This window comes from Pristiophorus japonicus, chromosome 10 (assembly GCF_044704955.1).
Source record: "Pristiophorus japonicus isolate sPriJap1 chromosome 10, sPriJap1.hap1, whole genome shotgun sequence".
NCBI classification, from domain to species: Eukaryota; Metazoa; Chordata; class Chondrichthyes; family Pristiophoridae; genus Pristiophorus; species Pristiophorus japonicus.
The window spans coordinates 24,767,289-24,787,162 of NC_091986.1; the positions used below are offsets into that span (position 1 = coordinate 24,767,289).

The following is a 19,874-nucleotide window of genomic DNA, read 5'->3' on the forward strand; positions in this document are numbered from 1 at the left end:
GATCATGGGCCTTGAGAGGGCGGGGTAATTGCAGGCCTTGGCGGGGGTAGGGGTAATGGGGAAGCAACTGGTGCTCGAAGATCTGAGCCGACTTCGCAAAAAAATACAGCAGTGCTAAATTTCATTTTAAATCACGTTTTGGATCACGGGAAGTATCACTATGGTAATTTTAATTTGAGACAAATTCCTCTGCATGCTGTCATCAAATTATACTACAAACTCCAATCTGTACAGACAATTCTCCCCTTGCCAAGCTTCCTCGGTGGCCTTGAAAACACATTTTTTGTTTTTGATCAGACCTGAAGGAAAGTAATTCCAGATTCTAAAGCAGTTAGATGTGTAAGTTGTAGAGACTCCCCAATAAAGTGCTGTAAGAGGCAGACAGTACCTGGAGCTCTTGTTTCTCGACAGAAAATAATTTGGTGATTGGTCGGCTGAAGATTCATCATCATCAGAAAGTTGCTCACTCGGAGGGCTGGGATAAAAACACAATTCACAATTTGTTACATCTAGGTAAAATATGTTGGTTCAGGTCTCATCTTCTTATTTTTTGTATTTTTTCTTTGTGCCTTTAATGCATGCCCTATACAAGACCAATCTCACTTCCCTAATATTTATCTGCTTATTGCTAAGCACCAATAACATAATCTGCAACTTCTTCCAGACGAATCTTCAAACATGGTTATGTTTATTGAACATAGTATATTTAATAGTAAGCAATAATAATAATGTGAGCCAGCAACAGTGTGTCACCTTCCAGCTCTCTTTCTCGCCACATAACTGGCTGGATTTTGCCTTGTATACTTAATATCTACCTCTTCTTACCCTGGGGTGTACAACAACAGCTTCTCTCAGTGCAACCCTACAAGATTGTTACAGTATTAACATTGCATCCTTATCATTGACCTTTCATCTTTATTGTTTTCTGTTCATCACTCCTATTCATTGCTTTCTTTCCACCATTCATTGCTTTATCCGTCAATTGTAGTACCTGTACTGCTTACCCGTGTGCTTTCACATTAGCAGAACCACACTATAAAGGGTATACAGGACTTTTATCTACATTAAGAAATGTGGATCGGGCTACTGATCATGTCATTGATTTGTGCACCACATGTTCCTTGGTACACGTTAGTGTTCTGAACAGCAGCAGTACAAAATGATAACCAACGTCAAGAAACCTCTGGACCCGAGTTCCTGCTGTGGGCATCCATTTTGTGAAGGACTGCAACAGCAAAACTAAATGGTATAACATTTCCCTCTCCATGAAGACCAACCTGTTGGCCATTATAGTAGCACTGAATAAAGAGTTATGTTTACAGTTAGATTAGGAAAGCAACTGGTATGTTAGCCTTTTTTACAAAAGGAATAGAGTATAAGAATAAAGAAATCTTATTATATTGATATAGGGCCTCAGTGAGACCACACCTGGAGTATTGTGTACAGTCTTGGTCTCCTTACCTAAGGAAGGATATATTTGCCTTAGAGGGGGCACAACAAAGGTTCACCTGACTGATTCCTGGCATGGAAGATTTTCTGATGAGGAGAGATTGAAGAGACTAGGCCTATATGCCCTAGAATTTAGAAGAATGAGAGGTCTAATTGACATACAGGATATATAAAATTCTTACATGGCTTGACAGGGTAGATGCTGGGAGGACACTTCCCTTGGCTGGGCAGACTAGAACTAGGGGTCAGAGTTTCAGAATCAGGAGTCAGCCATTTAGGATGATGAGGAGAAATTTCTTCATTCAAAGGGTTGTGAATCTTTGGAATTCTCTACCCCAAAGGGTTGTGGATGCTCAGTCATTGAGTATATACAAGACAGAGATCGATAGATTTTTGGATATTAAGCGAATCAAGGGATATGGGGATAGTGTAAAAAGGTGGAGTTGAGGTAGAAAATCTGCCATGATCTTATTGAATGGCGGAGCGGACTTGAAGGGCCAAATGGCCGGCTCGTGCTCCTATTTCTTATGTTCTTATGTTCAACAGAATTTTCAAACATGAAAGTTATGAGTCCAAAATTATATTCATAAATTTCACCAGTGATAAAATATTAATTGGAACCCAATGTCTTAGGCCAAAGGCAATGGGGCTTGTAAGAAATAAAGCATTTTATGGATTTTACTGGCAGGCCAATGGTCATTCTTCATGTGTGAGTCGAGACAGTGATAGAAACATAGAAACATAGGTGGTGCAGGCCCTTCAAGCCTGCACCACCATTCAATAAGATCATGGCTGATCATTCACCTCAGTACCCCTTTCCTGTTTTCTCTCCATACCCGCTGATCCCTTTAGCCGTAAGGGCCATATCTAACTCCCTCTTGAATATATCCAATGAACTGGCATCAACAACTCTCTGAGTAGCGAATTCCACAGGTTAACAACTCTCTGAGTGAAGACGTTTCTCCTCATCTCAGTCCTAAATGGCTTACCCCTTATCCTTAGACTGTGTCCTCTGGTTCTGGACTTCCCTAACATCGGGAGCATTTTTGCTGCATCTAACCTGTCCAGTCTCGTCATAATTTTATATGTTTCTATGAGATCCCCTTTCATCCTTCTAAACTCCAGTGAATACAGGCCCAGTCTGTAAAGTCCTTACACTACAGCATGAAACCACACGGGGCACATTCTGGGGACAAGGTCACTCCATGGCCTGCTCTTTATTTACAGGATTCCCAAAAGTGATGACCCTGCGTGGGACCTCCCTGTATATACCTAGGTGAACAGGTATGGGCAGTCTTCCACAAGTTCACCCCTTGTGGTCAAGGTGTGCATCTAGGTTGAATGTGTACAGTAATATAGTGGTGTTACATTGTGGTTACATACATGACACAATCGATCCAGTCTCTCCTCATATGTCAGTCCTGCCATCCCGGATTCAGTCTGGTGAACCTTCGCTGCACTCCTTCAACAGCAAGAACGTCCTTCCTCAGATTAGGAGACCAAAACTGAACACAATATTGCAGGTGAGGCCTCACCAAGGCCCTGTACAACTGCAATAAGATATCCCTGCTCCTGCACTCAAATCGCCTAGCTATGAAGGCCAACATACCATTTGCCTTCCGCACTGCCTGCTGTACCTGAATGCCAACTTTCAATGACTGATGAACCATGACACCCAGGTCTCGTTGCACCTCCTCTTTTCCTAATCTGCCGCCATTCGTGTTTTTGCCCCCAAAGTGGATAACCTCACATTTATCCGCATTATACTGTATCTGCCATGCATTTGCCCACTCACCTAACCTGTCCAAGTCACCCTGCAGCATCTTAGCGTCCTCGTCACAACTCACACCGCCACCCAGCTTAGTGTCATTGCAAACTTGGAGATATTACACTCAATTCCTTCATCCAAATCATTAATGTATATTGTAAATAGCTGGGGTCCCAGCACTGAGCCCTGTGGCACTCCACTAGTCACTGCCTGCCATTCTGAAAAGGACCCGTTTATCCCGACTCTCTGCTTCCTGTCTGTCAACCAGTTCTCTATTCACATCAGTACATTACCCCCAATACCATGTGCTTTAATTTTGCACACCAATCTCTTGCGTGGGACCTTGTCAAAAGCCTTTTGAAAGTCCAAATACACCACATCCACTTGTTCTCCCTTGTCCACTCTACTAGTTACATCCTCAAAAAATTCTAGAAGATTTGTCAAGCATGATTTCACTTTCATAAATCCATGCTGACTTAGACTGCAGGAAGCCCATACAGCAGGGGCTATCAGATACAAGCAAGACTTTTCTTTTCTTTTCCCCAGCACAGAGACAATGCAGTGTTCACCACTTCAGTTACTATCTGCTGACTCAGTAGAAACCATTGATCCACCAGAGACCATGGATTGTATTGATTACCAGTCTCTAGAATGGTGAAGGCCATAGAGAAGGAAAGAGAAACAGGAGAGGGATATATAGATACCTGTTTTCCTTGTAGGATGATCGAGAATTGTACAGATTTTCGTCTGTGACTGGGCTTTTATCACTAAGTGAACCAGAGCTGAAACAGACAAATATCCATGAACATATATTCACATTAAGCTGCATGTATACCTCTCACCAAACACATCCATTATAAATTGATGAAATTGCACTATGTTAATGTCTATGTGATTTGTTATCGGATTTACCTCAACACTAAGAGGTAATTTTAGCCTTCGCTGATAGGAAAATTAGCCGCTTATTATATACCAACCCAGATTTTTCTTTCCATTGAATTCAATACACTGAGGGCATATAATAGGTGGCTTACTCGATTTCACCCATTTTACACTATCGCCCAAAATTAAAATTACCTCCTGTGATTAACTAGTCTACTACAATAACAGTATAACTTCAGAATTAAGAACTTGTATTTGTCCGATCCCATCCCACCCCCATATTTTACAAATCACTATAGCACTGCAGTTCAATTTTAGAAACCCAAAAGATTGAAACTCAACAAGCTAGGAGCCACCTGAAGTAATGTGGGCCGAATGGTCTGTTTCTCTGCTGTACACTCGATGCAAGTGGTCAACCAGAGACCGACCTATTTCCACGACAACTCTAGAATACTTGAGGAAGGGCTCTGAGGCATTTACCTTCGTGTTATATTTGCCAATGTCCAAACTTCAGTGCAGTTTTGAGCATGAGAGGAAGTATTGATGGGAGAACACCCAAAATGAAAGAACACGGATCGGTGTGCTATCATCAAATCATACTACCACTAATCTCTTGCCTGTACAGATTTTACCCGTTTTGTCAAGCTTCGTCCTTGAAAGCACATGTAAATTTTGGAGCTTAAATTAAGGAACGGTAGATAGTGTTGGTCCCCAATGAAACATTGATAGAGGCACACTGTACCTGGAGTTCCTGCTTGGTTTGGTATAAGTTGTTGGTGATTTGTAGGTTGGAGGTTCATCATTGAGGAAAGCATGTTCACTCGTGGACCTAAGATTAAAAACCACAATTAGTCATTTATTTTGTAGTTTTGTTTACGAAATTTATTTGGAATTTCCTGAAAATTTGTGCTGCAACTACATTGTAAGCTGGGCGTAATGCTGATTTTCAGCACAAAAGTCACTTATGCCATTTTGACGCCATTTTGTCTCATCTTTTGCACCAATTCAACGACACCGCTGCCAAAACCCTCTGCCGCTTATCAACATAACTCTGGCCCCATGCAGAAGACCAGAGACTGTGAGTTTTCTGCATTTACACCAGTTATGAATGAGTGTAAATTTATGCTTAAAATTTAAGTCACAGCAGGACTGATGTTTTTTGGTGCTTTTTGAAGTATTTTTAAAATTTCTCCTCACTGACACTGACATTGCATTTTCATTGGGCTGGAACTTGCAATGGCTTACCGCCCGGTTTATGAGTGATTTTGGCCATTGTGGGCGGTAATCAGGTAAGCGAGAATTTGCTTACCTGAGTTACGCCGACGGCTTTGAGGTACCGCTGGGGAGCGGACCATTGGCGTGCACCATCCTCAGATCGTCCTGGCACGATATTTGGCTGAGCGGTGACCTGTAGGTATGTTTAAAAAATGCCGACGAGGATCAGCGGAGCTCGGCAGTTGGTGCGTAGCTCTCCAAGAGAAAGATTAGTGATTGTTTTTTTTGCTAATTATTTAAAAAATCTTTTGTAGTTATTTAGTTTTAAAGTCTTGGGAATGTTTTTTTGATTTTTTTTTAGATAATTTTTTTGAAATATTATTTTTATTATTTTTCTGCTGTTAGGCCCAACCTGCAGCCTCAGGATAAATTTTTATTGATTTTTTAATTTATCGCCCATTTTGCTTAGGAACTGCCCAATCGACCCTACATTGCACTTTTTCGCCCAGGATGGGGGTGTAAGGCCCATGTTTTTCGCTCGGCGGATTTTTAAATTTTTGGGAGGAAAGTTTTCGCCGGCGATAATCTTCCCAGTCTTAGCGATCTTTTGGGTGACAATCTGGTGCTGGTGGGCTGATAGGAAATTCTAGCCCTTTGTCTTTAAATGCTTTTTTATGGCATCGGAATGAATTATATTAAAAAAATGGAAAGCTTCCATGATTGTATGTTCTTAAACATGTGCATGAAAGATATTTTGATGGTTTCAAACTTAAAATTTCCATACCTAAAGAAGAAACATGGCATAATCTCCATGCTTTCCTCGGGCTCTGATTGTTCACTGATTTCTGCTCATTTTATGCTGTTTCCTGTCATAAATATAACTCTAGCCAGGCCTTTTTATACCGTTAAATGTTGGGCTTGAAACAGTCGCTAGAGTAGTGAATGTATAGAATGTGAAATATAAACAATACCTGGTGCTTTTCAAGATTCTTTCAGGGCTTGTCTTTGTGCTTGTATAAGGGCTGGTGTTCTCCCAGTCTCCACTGCTCCTGTACAGAAGAGACAAAGTATAAAGTGCATTTCAAACAATGTAGAATAAACCATGGTAAAATATATATTTTTTAATTCTCCGTTTTTGTGCTCCTAAAAAATCTTCTGACACCACCTCTACTTGGATTGGAGAGAAGAAAGAGTTTGTTGTTCAGAGATGCCTCTTGAGATATGGAATGGTATTGAGGTTTTGGACTGAAGTGTGCTTTTTAGAAAATTAAGAAACTGTTGGGGGGAAAAGTGGAATTTAGCCCGAAAAGTGGAAATTTAGCTTCTTGCAGGCAGATTTTTCGATAGCAAGAATGTAGGAATTTAATTTGAAGTCAGAGGAGACAGTGAAATCAATAGTGACAATAGAGCGAGATGGTAGTTGTTCTCTGGGGTTGCCAGATAGTTAAAGAAACTGGATCCAGAAATTAACTGTTTCTACTGGCCCCCTGCCATAATTCTGGTGGGAGACTGACAGAATACCCTGGAAAATAAACAGAGACCTGGTTGCACTGTACAAGACAAATATTGTCAGGGGTGAAGCCCTGGATGAGAATCCCTACACCAGGAGTTCCTGCTAGCCTGAATCAATCGGGATCCAGCGTATCTCTGGGAGTAAATACGCCAAGTGAGCTGAGGCAAACTGACTTCTAGATGGGCAAAAAGTAGACCAAGGCAGTCTCTGGATCCCTGGAGAAAGATTTGAAAAAGAAAAACAATTCTGATTACCCCTCTTACATGGGTAGCTGAGAGGATCATGGTTGGGGTCAGAAGGGGTGCTTGTGTAACCACACCCCAAATAACAGGGGGGGCATTGGATTTTCCAGTCACATGGGCGGGCATCATATATGTGCCCATAGCTGTGCTTGTGCCTGCCTGTCCACTGTAAATTAGTTGCCTTCTCACTGACATTGCAAACTCAGCTGGGATCAGTGCTGGTGGTCATTGATGAATGCCTGATGGCCACTGCTGATGAGACAGACGGCCAAAATTTGATTCATTAGTTGGACGAGCTGCCTGGGGAGGCGCGAGAGGTGCCAGCAGCCGGGTGCAATTATTCAGATGAGGCCCAAGGACTAATGTCTCGTGATCCTCGGGGGTCTATCTTCAGGGCATTCGAGAACCAGCCTAAACATATTTCTAAGCCAAGTTTTTTTTTAATTTCCCCGCTAAAGTTTCCAGAGGAGACTAACTTTAAAAATCATCAGAGTATCTCAGTCAGGGGAGCAGTTCAGGACTAGAATTGGCCCAGTGCCCTTGAGCTAGGGAGAGGGAAAGTCAGCCAAAAATTCAGTACTCTGAATTGGCTCCTTGTCTGGAGTATTATCAAGTAACTTCTGCTGAAAAGTGGACAAGTTTTGATGACAGGATTGGACTTGGCTTTGACACCCTCCATGATCAGATGCTCACTGTCTAGATTCAACCATGAAGAAAATGGTCCCCCAGATCATGAACTGCTAATGTCCAGGGAACCATATTCCATTAAATTCAGTGCCTTCAGAAGAGGAGAGAAACATTTAGAAAAGGTCCAAATGGGGAATTCTGACGGTGCAATAGTGTAAAACGGGTGATAGCGAATCGGCAGCCCTTGTTACATCTCCTCCGATTTTTATTTCCATTGAAGTCAAATTGTACAGAAAGTTACACAGCAGAAACCCTGTCCTAACATTTCACTGTGTGTTCTTGACAATTGAATTACATTTTGTCACAAAACTCAGGAATTGACAATATTAAAGCATGGCTAATTTATTTAGGAAGAAGTGATTGAAATAAAGAACATGGTTCTATTATGTGATACCTGGAGTCTCTTGAAGATGGATCATAGGTGGTTTTGGTGCTTGTGGGGTACGAGCTAGTATTGTCCAAGTCTCCATTGTTGCTGTCAAAAAGAGAAAGTAAAAATTAAAATGGTGTTTCAAACAGCACACTGTAAAGGGTAGTAACTTAAAGAAGGTTATGTAGTCCCTTTCCTACAGTCACCAAGTGCCATGCAATTCTACACCTTGGGTTATCATGCTCTCTAAACTTGCTTCCTGGGAGCTTCACAATATCAGGCTTGGCTGATGGGCTGAACTATTTTCCCTCCTCTTGGGAACATGTTTGCCTGCTATAGTCCCAAAGTAACAGCTGAGGTCAGTGTAATGTATTTGCTTTAACAATCACACGACACATTACCAGTTCATTCACCAGGCTCACAACTGCATACCTCATCATGGAGCCCCTGAACTCAACTGACTGGGGTTTTATGAGTCTAGTAAAGATCATGTGACTGGCTAAGCCACTCACAATGCAACAGCTCTACAAACCTGTGAGCATACTCACAGGTGCATATATTACAGTCAGGAATTCAGGACATTGGTAATCACAGGTGCAAGCTCCGGGTTCTACGATCAATTAGCACAATGTTTTGGAGCTTCAAAGTATTGCACCAATTGGTCTATAAAATGTTTTTGCTAAATACTTAAAAATCTTGGCAAGTAAATGAAATTTTGTTACAAACAGCAAATTCTTTTGGCAGGAACTAACTGTATTAAAGAATATTGTCATGTATCACGGTACCTTGGGTCATAGGTTGTTTTTGTGGTTGTAGTAGGGGTGTATGAGTTGGTATTGTCCCAGTCTCCACTGTTCCTAATAAGAAAAAAGTGTGTTTCAAATACCGCACTGCGATTTAAAAAAATTAACGATTTGCTTTTATTTTCCTCCATCTTTCCATCTCTTAAAGCACTTAAAACACCCATCATCACACACCTTTATCTGGTCAAAATTACTAACTGGAGACCCACTGCTTAGGAGGACAACAAGAGTGGTCTAGGGTCACGGGGAAGTTATTTTCACATGAGCGGTAATCTGGCAAGTGGATCACCAGCCCATTATACAACTCGCCTGATTTTCATTCCATTGCTTTCAAAAAATAAAAATCAAGCCGGTTCCATAACAGGCAGGTGATCCACTTGCTAGATTACTGCCCATATGGAGAAGACATAAAAATGACTCCTGTATCTTTGAAGACTGAAAAAAAAACAAGAACTTCCTTGCCCCACCAACGGTTAAAAGTACATAAAAAATATCAGCTAGGAAAGAAGTTGGGATTGCTAAAGTTGACCTCAGAACCTTTGGATGAGAGAGAGGAAAATCAACCAGAGTTCCCACTTCTGATCACTAGTCAATGACCCATGTGAAGACATCAGTGAGAACCAAATCGGGCTCAACTTTGATCATCTCCACAGCTGACTAACCAGCTGACAATCTTGGTCTAAGCTCCCTTTTGAAGAATAGGCACTCAGGAGAGGTTCAATGTACTATCAGTGTCCATAGAATCAGAACCCAGTAGATTGGTGCCTTCAAGAGGGAGGAAAGAAACATTAGAAAGAAAAAACACCAAACAAATGTGCAGGAAATTGTGAAACTAAGGGATTTTTAAAGGTTTTATTACTATTTCACTGTACCTTTCTGACAAGTGAATGCTATTTTCTTGCAAATGGCTAACTTATTTTGGAAGAATTGCTTGTATTAAAGAACATGGTTGTATTATGTGATACCTGGAGAGTCTTGGGTTATAGGTTGTCTTTGTGCTTGCCGTGGTGTAAGGGCTGATATTGTCCCTCTCACCACTAGTCCTGTTAAAAAGATGAAATTAAAGAGTGTTTCAAACGCTTCACTGCAATGTATATTGATTATTAAAAAATAATGATTTACTTTTAATTATTTATCTCAGTACCCTAGTCTGCATGTGCTAGCAACATGCCTGCCCACAAATAGGCAGACATGTTGTAAGTTCATGGTCCCTGTCATCAGGGAATCAGGAAATGTAACAATAAGCAGGTACACCGCGATGCAGGTTTCAGATCCAATTACTGCCTCAGTTCCGCCAAAAAAACAGACCCTGTGGAGGGAGGGCAGCCATTATATCCAGGGCTGTTGCAAGAGTAATAAGGATATGAACAGATCGTCGTGTTGGGGGCACTGCAATGTGTCGGCAAAGAGTGATACAGGGCCAGTAATTTGAACATGACTAAAACGCTTTGAATTTGAGATACTATATAATGGTGCAAACTACCGGATCCCATCCCAAAATGTCAGCTGTACCAAGGGCTCACTAAACTTACCTCTGAGGTTTTTCTGGAATGGGTGGTGACAGATTAACGAGACTCGAAGTTCTACCCGGAATAGTTGGAGTCGGAATTCTTAAACAAGAGGAAAATCGGGTAAAGTCACAATGCCAATATCACTGCAACTTTCTATTAATCTTATTCTATATAACAAAAGTAAAGGAGCTTGCATTTTGCAGAAATGACCCAAAATGCTTTCTACATAACGAAATGATGTGAAGTGCAGGTCATAGAATCATAGAGCGTAGAAGGTGGCCATTTAGCTCATCTGAAAGAGCTACCAATTAGCACACAGCCCTTCATTGTTGGGGGATTTTAAATATTGATCCAATTTGCTTTTGAAAGTTACTATTGCATCTGCTCAGGCAATGTATTCCAGATCATAATAATTCAAACAGTAAACAAATCTCCTGATCTCCCCACTGGCTTTTTTGCCAATTACCTTAAATCTGTACCCACTGGTCAATGAGCCTCCTGCCACTGGAAACAGTTTCTCCCTATCTACTCTATCAAAGCCCTTGATAACTTTGAACAATTTCTTTAAATCTCTCCTTAATCTTCTCTACTTTAAAGGAAAACAATCCCAGCTTCTCAAGTCTCCCCAGATAACTCAAACCTCTCATCCATCACTCATACCATTCTAGTAAATTTCCTCTGCACTGTCTTCAAAGTCTTGACGTCCTTGCTAAAGGGTGGTGGACAGAATTGGACACAGTACTCTGTTGAGGTCTAACCAGTGATTTATAAAGGTTTACCATAACTTCCGTGCATTTTTAATCTATGCCTCTATTTATAAAGCCAATTGTTATTTTATATGTAAAATTCTCCACCTGAATCCCTCGATTAGATCCAGCCTATAACTCACTCCCGGGTGTCTGTTATTCAAAAGTAAACCAACCAAACCTCTTGATTAGATTCTAGCCTGTAACTCACACACAGGTATCCGTTATTCCATATATAGACTATTCAAACCCCTCAATTAGGCCATGTTATTACGTGGATAATGTGGCAATCATGATAAGTTCATTTGTTTTTGGTGGTGTAGAATGGAGAAGGAAGGTTGACCAGGGCACTAGGAAAATTCCTTTCCCTTCTTTGAGATGGACATTAAAAATCCCATGACACTATCCAACCACAGAGAGACAAGGCACCTGGTCGCACATCTCATGTAGCACTGGAGTGCCAGCCTAGATGTTTGGGAATTAGACCGGTAGCAATATGCAATAAAATTCAGCCCCGGATCATATCTCAATCACCACCCATATGTATGCATAGTATCTGGTTGCATTTTTTCAGCATAGCCCATTAACATGAACAACATTTGTCACCTTTTCTCACTCTCTGTCAGTAATACTCATAAAATATTTTGAAATAAATAATTGTAGCCCCTAATTGTAGCTCAATTGGCAAACCTTCATACTTCAACTGTACCCAATAGAATAAATACATAGCTGTTGTACAGTGCAGATAGATCCCCGGGATTTTAAAATGGAAGTGAATTCCCCCAACCCTATTTACCTTGTACTATTAGGGAATTTGCCCCGATAATTGTTAGAAGGCAAACAATTCCATTGCTATTTTGTCTATAAAAATAGCTGTTTCCAAGTCAAGTCAAATATAATACATCAAAATGAGACTTATAGCATCATCTGATGGAAAACAGAAGGGAATCAACATGTTATTTTCATGACATCACAAGATATAAGCCACTATTTCAGCACCACTCATATAAGTGTCAGTGGGTAACACTCTTGTCTTTGAGTCAGACGGTTGTGGAGTCCAAGTCCAAGTCCAGGGACTTGAGCACAAAAAAATCTAGGCTGATGCAACACTGCAGTATCGGAGGTGCTTTTTAAACCGAGGCCCCGTCTGCTCTTGCAAGTAGATGTAAAAGATCCCAAGGCACTATTTTGAAGAAGAGCAGTGGCCAATATTTATCCCTCAATTAACATTAAAAAAAACAGATTAACTGGTCATTATCACATTGCCGTTTGTGGGAGCTTGCTTGTGCGCAAATTGGCTGCCGTGTTTCTTACATTACAACAGTGACTACACTCCAAAAGTACTTAATTGGCTGTAAAGCGCTTTGAGATGTCTGTTGGTCATGAAAGATGCTATATAAATGCAAGTCTTTCTTTTTGATGATTGACTGTAAGCCTGGAGCAGGATCATGACAATCAAAATAACGTCGCATTTTCTCTTCAGGGAGCTAGTTTAATCAAATACTGCAACAACATTTAGAAGGGAAGGCCATATGGGAGATGTCTAAGAATTTAGAAATTTCTCAAGAAAAAGTTTCAAAAACCAAGGGAAATGCAAAATTCTGTCAACTGTAATCTGTTCAATGACGTAACCCAGCCTGTTTACCACCGTGATGATCTTACCCTTGACTCGGTTTTTCGGGAGTGATTGATAGATCAATTAGACTTTTGCTTCCAAGCTTGGACATAAAATCTGAATTTCTTTGAACAGAAAAAAAAGTTGTGATACAGCCTTATAAAACCAGTACAGGTACAACGTCCGAAATCTGGAATCCTCGGGACCGAGTCCGTTCGGTTTTTGCTTTTTTCCGGATTTCAGACAAGAAAATCAATAGTCTGAAATCCAGAATCCTCGATCTAATCCGTGACGGGTTTTGAGCAGCGAGGTCCGAAATCTGGCAAAACCCGAAATCCGGCACGGATTTGGTCGAGGATTCCGGATTTCAGACTTGACCGAATTGGTGCCGGATTTTGGGATTTTGTCTCAAAAATGTCCAGTCTTTGGGCAATAACTCCGGATTACGGACGACTCCATCAGCTATGGCGCACAATGTACGGTTTTCAAACAATTCCAGTTTTCGGGACGCACTTGTACTCATACAATGTTGTATTTTAAACATTTGGGTTACAATTTTAACTGTTCCCAGTGACCCCAGTTTGTTTTGCAGACTGATTTAATGGGCAATACTGATTTTGTTAAATTCCATATGAATATAAACATTCTTCTTTCTCCGCAATAGTATATTATTTGCTTATTCAAACAGAACTGATGCGTGTTCTAAACAGGGACCCAACAAACTTGAAAAACTAGATGGCCCAAATGGCATTCGCTCGTGCTTATATTTAAATAACATCCCTGTGGTGAATTGCCTGCCAACTCATACTATTCACACATGACTTAAAAAAAATTAATTCATGGATGTGGGCATCGCTGGCAAGGCCAGAATTTTTTGCCCATCGCTAATTGCCCTTGAGAAAGTGGTGGTGAGCCGCTGCCTTGAACTGCTGCGCTCCGTGTGGTGAAGGTGCTCCCACAGTGCTGCTAGGAAGGGAGTGCCAGGATTTTGACCCAGAGACAATGAAGGAACGCCGATATATTTGCAAGTCAGGATGGTGTGTGACTTAGAGGGGGAACTTGGAGGTGGTGGTGTTCCCACGCACCTGCTGACACTCAGGTGAGGTACCAGAGGATGGGCAGTGCCATTGGAACCATGACACATCAATAGTAAGCACCTTAAGGAGAGAGAAAATTGGAGGGTGGAAGAAATAATATTTTCTACAACAGGATGATAGCTTAATCAAGTATTGCAATCGAAATTAAAAGTCAGTATACAGGAAGGAGTATGTTTAGAGAGCAACAAAATAACTTAGAGGAAAGCACCAAAAATTCTGGCCTGGGAAACTGAGTAATGTTGCCAAGCATGATGTTGATAATAACCCAGCATCAAGATGTTAGCCAGGCCTTACCTCTTGTTTGTGTTTTCATCAGGTGTCAGATCGATCAGAGCTCCAGCTTCAATCTTAGTTGGTGTCCTTTAAACAGTAGAACAGATTGAGTTATAGCTACAGTTCTGCCACAATGCAAGTTTATATTAGTCTTACTCTAGCTGGTTCCTCAGATGACTCCAATGGGTAGCTCAGCCCTACAAGAGTAATGGTCAGCCTAGTTGCTCTCAATGAAGAGAGAGGGAAAGTCCCAGTTCCTGATCACTATTCAGCAGACCCAGCTGGAAGTGCTTAAATGAAGACTTTTGCCGAGGACAGGGTTGACCTCAGCTGGGGTGCTCTCTGTGGTTTAACATTCACTGTTAAACACCGCACATGAATAATGGCCAATCCTCTGGAATCATGTCCCAGTAAAGACTCAATGACATAAGAAGTGGAGGCCGGGGCAGAAAATTGGCTACAATTAAAAAAACAATCTGAGAAACTGGAAAAGTGATACTCAACATCTTGAAATCTAAGAAATGGCAGTAGGAATGACTGTCAATATAGATGAAAAATCATTTCCTGTGATTTGTGATACACCAGACAGCAATCATCTCATTTCTCTTGGTGAGTACAGTTCTGACAGAATTGTGAGAACAACAAATGGGATGACTGACATTGTTGCTTCAGATTAAGTGAGCCCCATATAGAATCTCGAAGTACATTCTTTTCCCGGCTCATTGCCAGACTGGAAAATTTGCAGCTCTGTGTTCTCTATTTCTGTGAAGCGTCTATGGTGATTGGACTGGTTGAACTACAGTACAGAGCTCAGAAAGCCTTGTCCTAAAATCCATTCACATGCTTGTCACAATGAACAAAATATTTAGGGATGGAATTCCTTTATCAATAATTTTAGCAAAAAATAAAGCTGGAAATCTCGCTTCTCACTTTTTCACTAAGGTTATTGACAGGAGGAATAACCCCTTTCGTTCTTTCTGACCAAGCAGCTAGGAAACTCTGTAAATCAGAACTTAACTCCCTGGGGTAGATTGTATATATGTGTGCTCCTGGCAGAGAGTGTATTTCCAGAATCCGGGTTTAATGTATGAACCTGTGAGCGTGCTCACAGGTTTGTAGAGCTGTTGCATTGTGAGTGGCTTAGCCAGTCACGTGATGTTTACAAGACTCAATAAAACCCCAGTCAGTTGGGTCTAGGTCATCCACTATGAGGTATGCAGTTGTGAGCCTAGTGGATGAACTGGTAATGTGTAGTGTGATTGTTAAATGTTTGTTAATCAACCAACTAATTCTTAATAGCAATGTGTTGCTATGAATTCTGAAGCAACAAACCCCTGAAGCAATTACATTATACCATGCACAGAGATATCAGTGGCCCCATGGGATATACCTTCTATTACAATTGATGGACAAAAAATCCTGATGGGTCTGCTGACTTCTACACTGAGATTCCTGTTTATACATTCCTGGTGGGCAAAGCTATACATCAGGAGGATGAACTTGTAAAATATACCCAAATATTCTTCTTCTGAAAGCTTGCTCCAAACCACAATGGCAGAAAACTACAATCCATATCTGCCTTGAAGCCTTAACCTAAATCTTACATCGTTTGGCATCAGCTCCTAACTTAACACAATATTGAGAGTCGCAGGAATTATTTGTGTGACAGATTGTATCCCTTGCTGATTAGAATTTCCTATATCCGATAAACTGAAATGTTAAAATTATATTTTAATACCGTGAATAACTTCTATAGTAGAATGTATCGTGCAATTGTTACCCAGCTCAAAGTATGTGAACAACAGAAAGCAGCAATAACAAAACCAACAGAATCTTTAACTATGTAGCCAAAACCGTCAGAGGACGTCATAATCAAACTGCACAGTGCTTTGGTCAGACCACACTGAGTACTGAACCCAGTATTGGTCGGTGAAACACAAGGGAGACATTCAAAGGCTGGAGGCAGTGTGGAGAACAGCCACAAGGCTGATCTGAATGATAAGGAAAGACGTTAATCTGCACTCTCTGGGGGAGAGGCTCTGTGCCAGGAACAAAAATTTACAAAATCTGTCCTATTGAGTTAAGTTCTAATTTACAGAGCATCTTCATCCTGGAAAGAAGCAGCTGAGATTTGATCCTATAGGGAAATCGAAGATAGTAAATTCTATGGAAAAGGTAAATCCGGAATAATATTTTACAACAACTTGTATTTATATAGCGCCTTTAACGTAGTAAAACATCACAAGGCACTTCACAGGAGCACTACAAACCAAAATTTGACACTGAGCCACTTAAGGAGAATAAAGAGGTAGGTTTTAAGGAGCATCTTGAAGGAAGAAAGAGAGATAGAGAGGTGGAGAGGTTTAGGAAGGGAATTCCAGAGCTTGGGGCTTAGGCACAGTCAGCAATGGTGGAGCAATAAAAATCAGGGATGCTCACGAGGCCAGAATTAAAGGAGCACAGATATCTCAGAGGGTTGTGGGGCTGGAAGAGATTACAGAGATAGGGAGGCCATGGAGGGGATTTGAAAACAAGGATGAGAATTTTTAAAGTAAGGCGCGGTTTTACCCGGAGCCAATGTAGGTCAGTGAGCAAAGGACTGATGGGTAAACGGGACTTGGTGTGAGTTAGGACATGGGCAGCAGAGTTTTGGATAAGCTCAAGTTTACATAGGGTAGAACATGGAAGGTCAGCCAGGAGTGCGTTGGAATAGTCGAGTCTAGAGGTAGCAAAGGCATGGATGAGGGTTCCAGAAGCAGATGAGCTGAGGCAGGGGCAGAGACGGGCGATGTTACGGAGGTAGAAATAGGTGGTCTTAGTGATGGCGCGGATATGTGGACGGAAGCTCATCTCGGGGTCAAATATGACACCAATGTTGCGAACAGTCTGGTTTAGCCTCAGACATTTGTCAGGGAATGGGATGGAGTCAGTGGCTAGGGAATGGAATTTGAGGCAGGGACCGAAGACAATCGCTTCAGTTTTCCCAGTATTTAGTTGGAGGATATTTCTGCTCATCCAATACTAGATGTCAGACAAGCAGTCTGACAATTTAGAGACCGTGGAGGGGTCGAGAGAGGTGGTGGTGAGGTAGAACTGGGGTGTCATCAGCGTACATGTGGAAACTGGTGCTGTGTTTTCGGACGTCGTTGACAAGGGGCAGCATGTAGACGAGAAATAGGAGGGGGCCAAGGATAGATCCTTGGGGGACATCAGAAGTAATGGTGTGGGAAGCAATTGCAGGTTACAATTAGATAGATAAGAATGGAACCAGGCAAGTGCTATCCTGCCCAGCTGGACGACGGTGGAGAGGAGTTGGAGGAGAATGGAATGGTCAACTGTGTCATAGGCTGTAGACAGGTCAAGAAGGATAAAATTGTGAGAGTAGCAAAAGAGGACACAGGTTCAAACCAGTAAAAGGTAACTCTAGGTCTAATATCAGGAAGCGTTTCTTCACACAGAGAGAGATCAACACATGGAATGGACTTCCTGGGAGAATGGTGGAAGCAATACCTCTGAATGCATTTAAGGAATGATTGGATAGTGCAATAGGAAGACTGTAGGATGCTGTAGGATGGATGAACTAAGATGCCCGAAGATCTTTCTCACCCACAATTATCTTGCATCCTTGACCACTAGCTGTACATCTAACCAATCACAGATCAGGTGCTTCCACATTATGAAATGCATTATAAAGAAGATAATTGTGTCAGAAAGTGCAAGACTTTGTGACAGAATATATGTTGTATATGCAGATTACGGATGTACTCTCTGTGTCGTCACTGTGTGATTGCATAAGATGGAGACTGATTTACCTGATGTACTATCAATAAGGTTTACACTGTGTACATACATACTGGCACCACTAGAGGGTGCAATGGCGGAGACCGGGGGATTTCCTGCCCCGGTGGCAGGGCCCTGTATAAAAGCCTGCACACCATGCTTGTACAGCACTCTGGAGTTTGGTATAAGATCACTACAGTTTGAGTACAACACATTGCCCGTGGAATCATTCATAAGTACATTATAGACATAACAACTGGCGACGAGAATAAGGGCTTTCACGCGATCATGGCTGCTTTTGGCACACTAAAAGACTTTGCAGAGGGTGATGATTGGAATGCCTTCACGGAAAGGCTCAAGCAATATTTCGTGGCAAACGACCTGGCAGGAGAGACGGATACATTGGCGGAGAAGCGCAAGGCTATACTGCTGACCAGTTGTGAGCCCGCGGTCTACCGCCTCATCAGGGACTTGCTGGCACCCACGAAGGCCAAGGATAAGACATACGATGAGCTGACTGAACTAATTCGCGACCAACTTAAACCAAAAGAGAGCATCCTCACGGCCAGGCACAGATTCTACACTCACCGCAGACCTCAGGGCCAGGAGATTGCAAACTATGCTGCCGACCTCAGGAGACTTGCGGCACTGTGTGATTTTGGAACACACCTCAATGAAGCATTGTGAGATATCTTCGTTATAGGAAATGGCCACGAGGGCCTCCTTCACAAGCTATTATCTGCCGACACCACAGTCAACCTGCAGAAATCCATCGGCATCAGTCAGGCATTCATGACCTCGACCTGCAGCACCAAGCAAATCATTCATCCTGTGGACTCAAACCCGGCAAGTACTGCACACTGAATGTTGCCTTTCACAGGCAAGACTGTAGAATGTGGCTCTGCCCAGGGCAGACCTCAAGGTTCCAGAACTCAGAGTCCGCCGAGGGGTGCTTATCGAGTAGCACCATGCTGGCATTGTGGAGGAAACCATAGGGCTCACCAGTGTTGGTTTGTTGAGTATGTATGCAAAGCCTGTAACACGAAGGACCACCTCCAGCGCATGTGTAAAAGAAATACAGCTCACTGTCTAGCAGAGGAGTCGGTAGATGACTTTGAATCCAGCGGGGAGTATGAGGATTTGGCCAGAGAGGCAGCTCATCCCCAAAAAGAAGTGTATGGAGTGTATACCTGCACCATCGATTGTCCTCCAGTGAAGATGGAAGTCGAGATAAACGGCGTTCCAGTCTTCATGGAAGTGGACACGGGAGCGAGCCAGTCAGTGATGAGTTCGGATGCCTTCGAGAGGCTATGGAATGAAAAATGATCCGAGCTGGTTCAAGTACAGGAAAAGTTGTACACCTACACCAAGGAGCAGATCCCAGTCCTTGGTAGTAGGGATGTAAGTGTAATCCATAATGGCATGGTGCATAAGTTACCTCTGTGGATTGTTGCAGGTGATGGTCCAATGCTACTCTGAAGGTGGATGGGGAAGATCCAGTGGAAATGGGAAGACCTCTTCATTCTAGCAATCGATGTCCCCCGTGCTCAGAGGCAGAGCAAAACCTCACCTTCACTTGGGCCAAGCACCAGAGAACAGACCAGCACAGCAACTGAGGCACAGACCGTCCATCACGACTGCGTGGCAATGATCTGACTGGAACGATCTAAAAATACCTTCCTGGCTGCAGTGGCAGGACTCCTAGGGAGGAAGATCGAATTCACAGGTACCCTTCCAGCGTTTGTGGCAGAATCGCCGGAGAGAAGGATCAAGGCAGTTGACCTCGAGGACAGAGGCAAGATGGCGTTCCTGCTGTAGTGAGGAGCAGCGTGGCTGAAAAAAAAGATGGCCGCAGCAATATCACGAGGTACAATGCTGAGGGGCCAACACGTGGTGTCCAACAAAGGATTTGATTGGGGTAAA

At 42.3% G+C, this 19,874-nt stretch overlaps 1 protein-coding gene across 9 annotated transcripts in view; it reads right to left on the minus strand.

Moving 5' to 3' along the window:
* The window catches only part of scel (sciellin), a 94,540-nt gene that overhangs the window by 11,617 nt on the left and 63,049 nt on the right, over positions 1-19,874 (minus strand). For all 9 annotated transcript variants that reach the window (XM_070891383.1, XM_070891378.1, XM_070891377.1 and 6 more), the window contains 10 exons: positions 14,193-14,258; positions 12,849-12,926; positions 10,462-10,539; positions 9,895-9,972; positions 8,912-8,983; positions 8,151-8,231; positions 6,286-6,363; positions 4,842-4,928; positions 3,922-3,999; positions 389-475 (listed from right to left, as the gene is read on the minus strand). In XM_070891383.1, the coding sequence (XP_070747484.1) occupies positions 389-475; positions 3,922-3,999; positions 4,842-4,928; positions 6,286-6,363; positions 8,151-8,231; positions 8,912-8,983; positions 9,895-9,972; positions 10,462-10,539; positions 12,849-12,926; positions 14,193-14,258 (783 nt within the window). The remainder of the gene's footprint in view (positions 1-388; positions 476-3,921; positions 4,000-4,841; positions 4,929-6,285; positions 6,364-8,150; positions 8,232-8,911; positions 8,984-9,894; positions 9,973-10,461; positions 10,540-12,848; positions 12,927-14,192; positions 14,259-19,874) is intronic.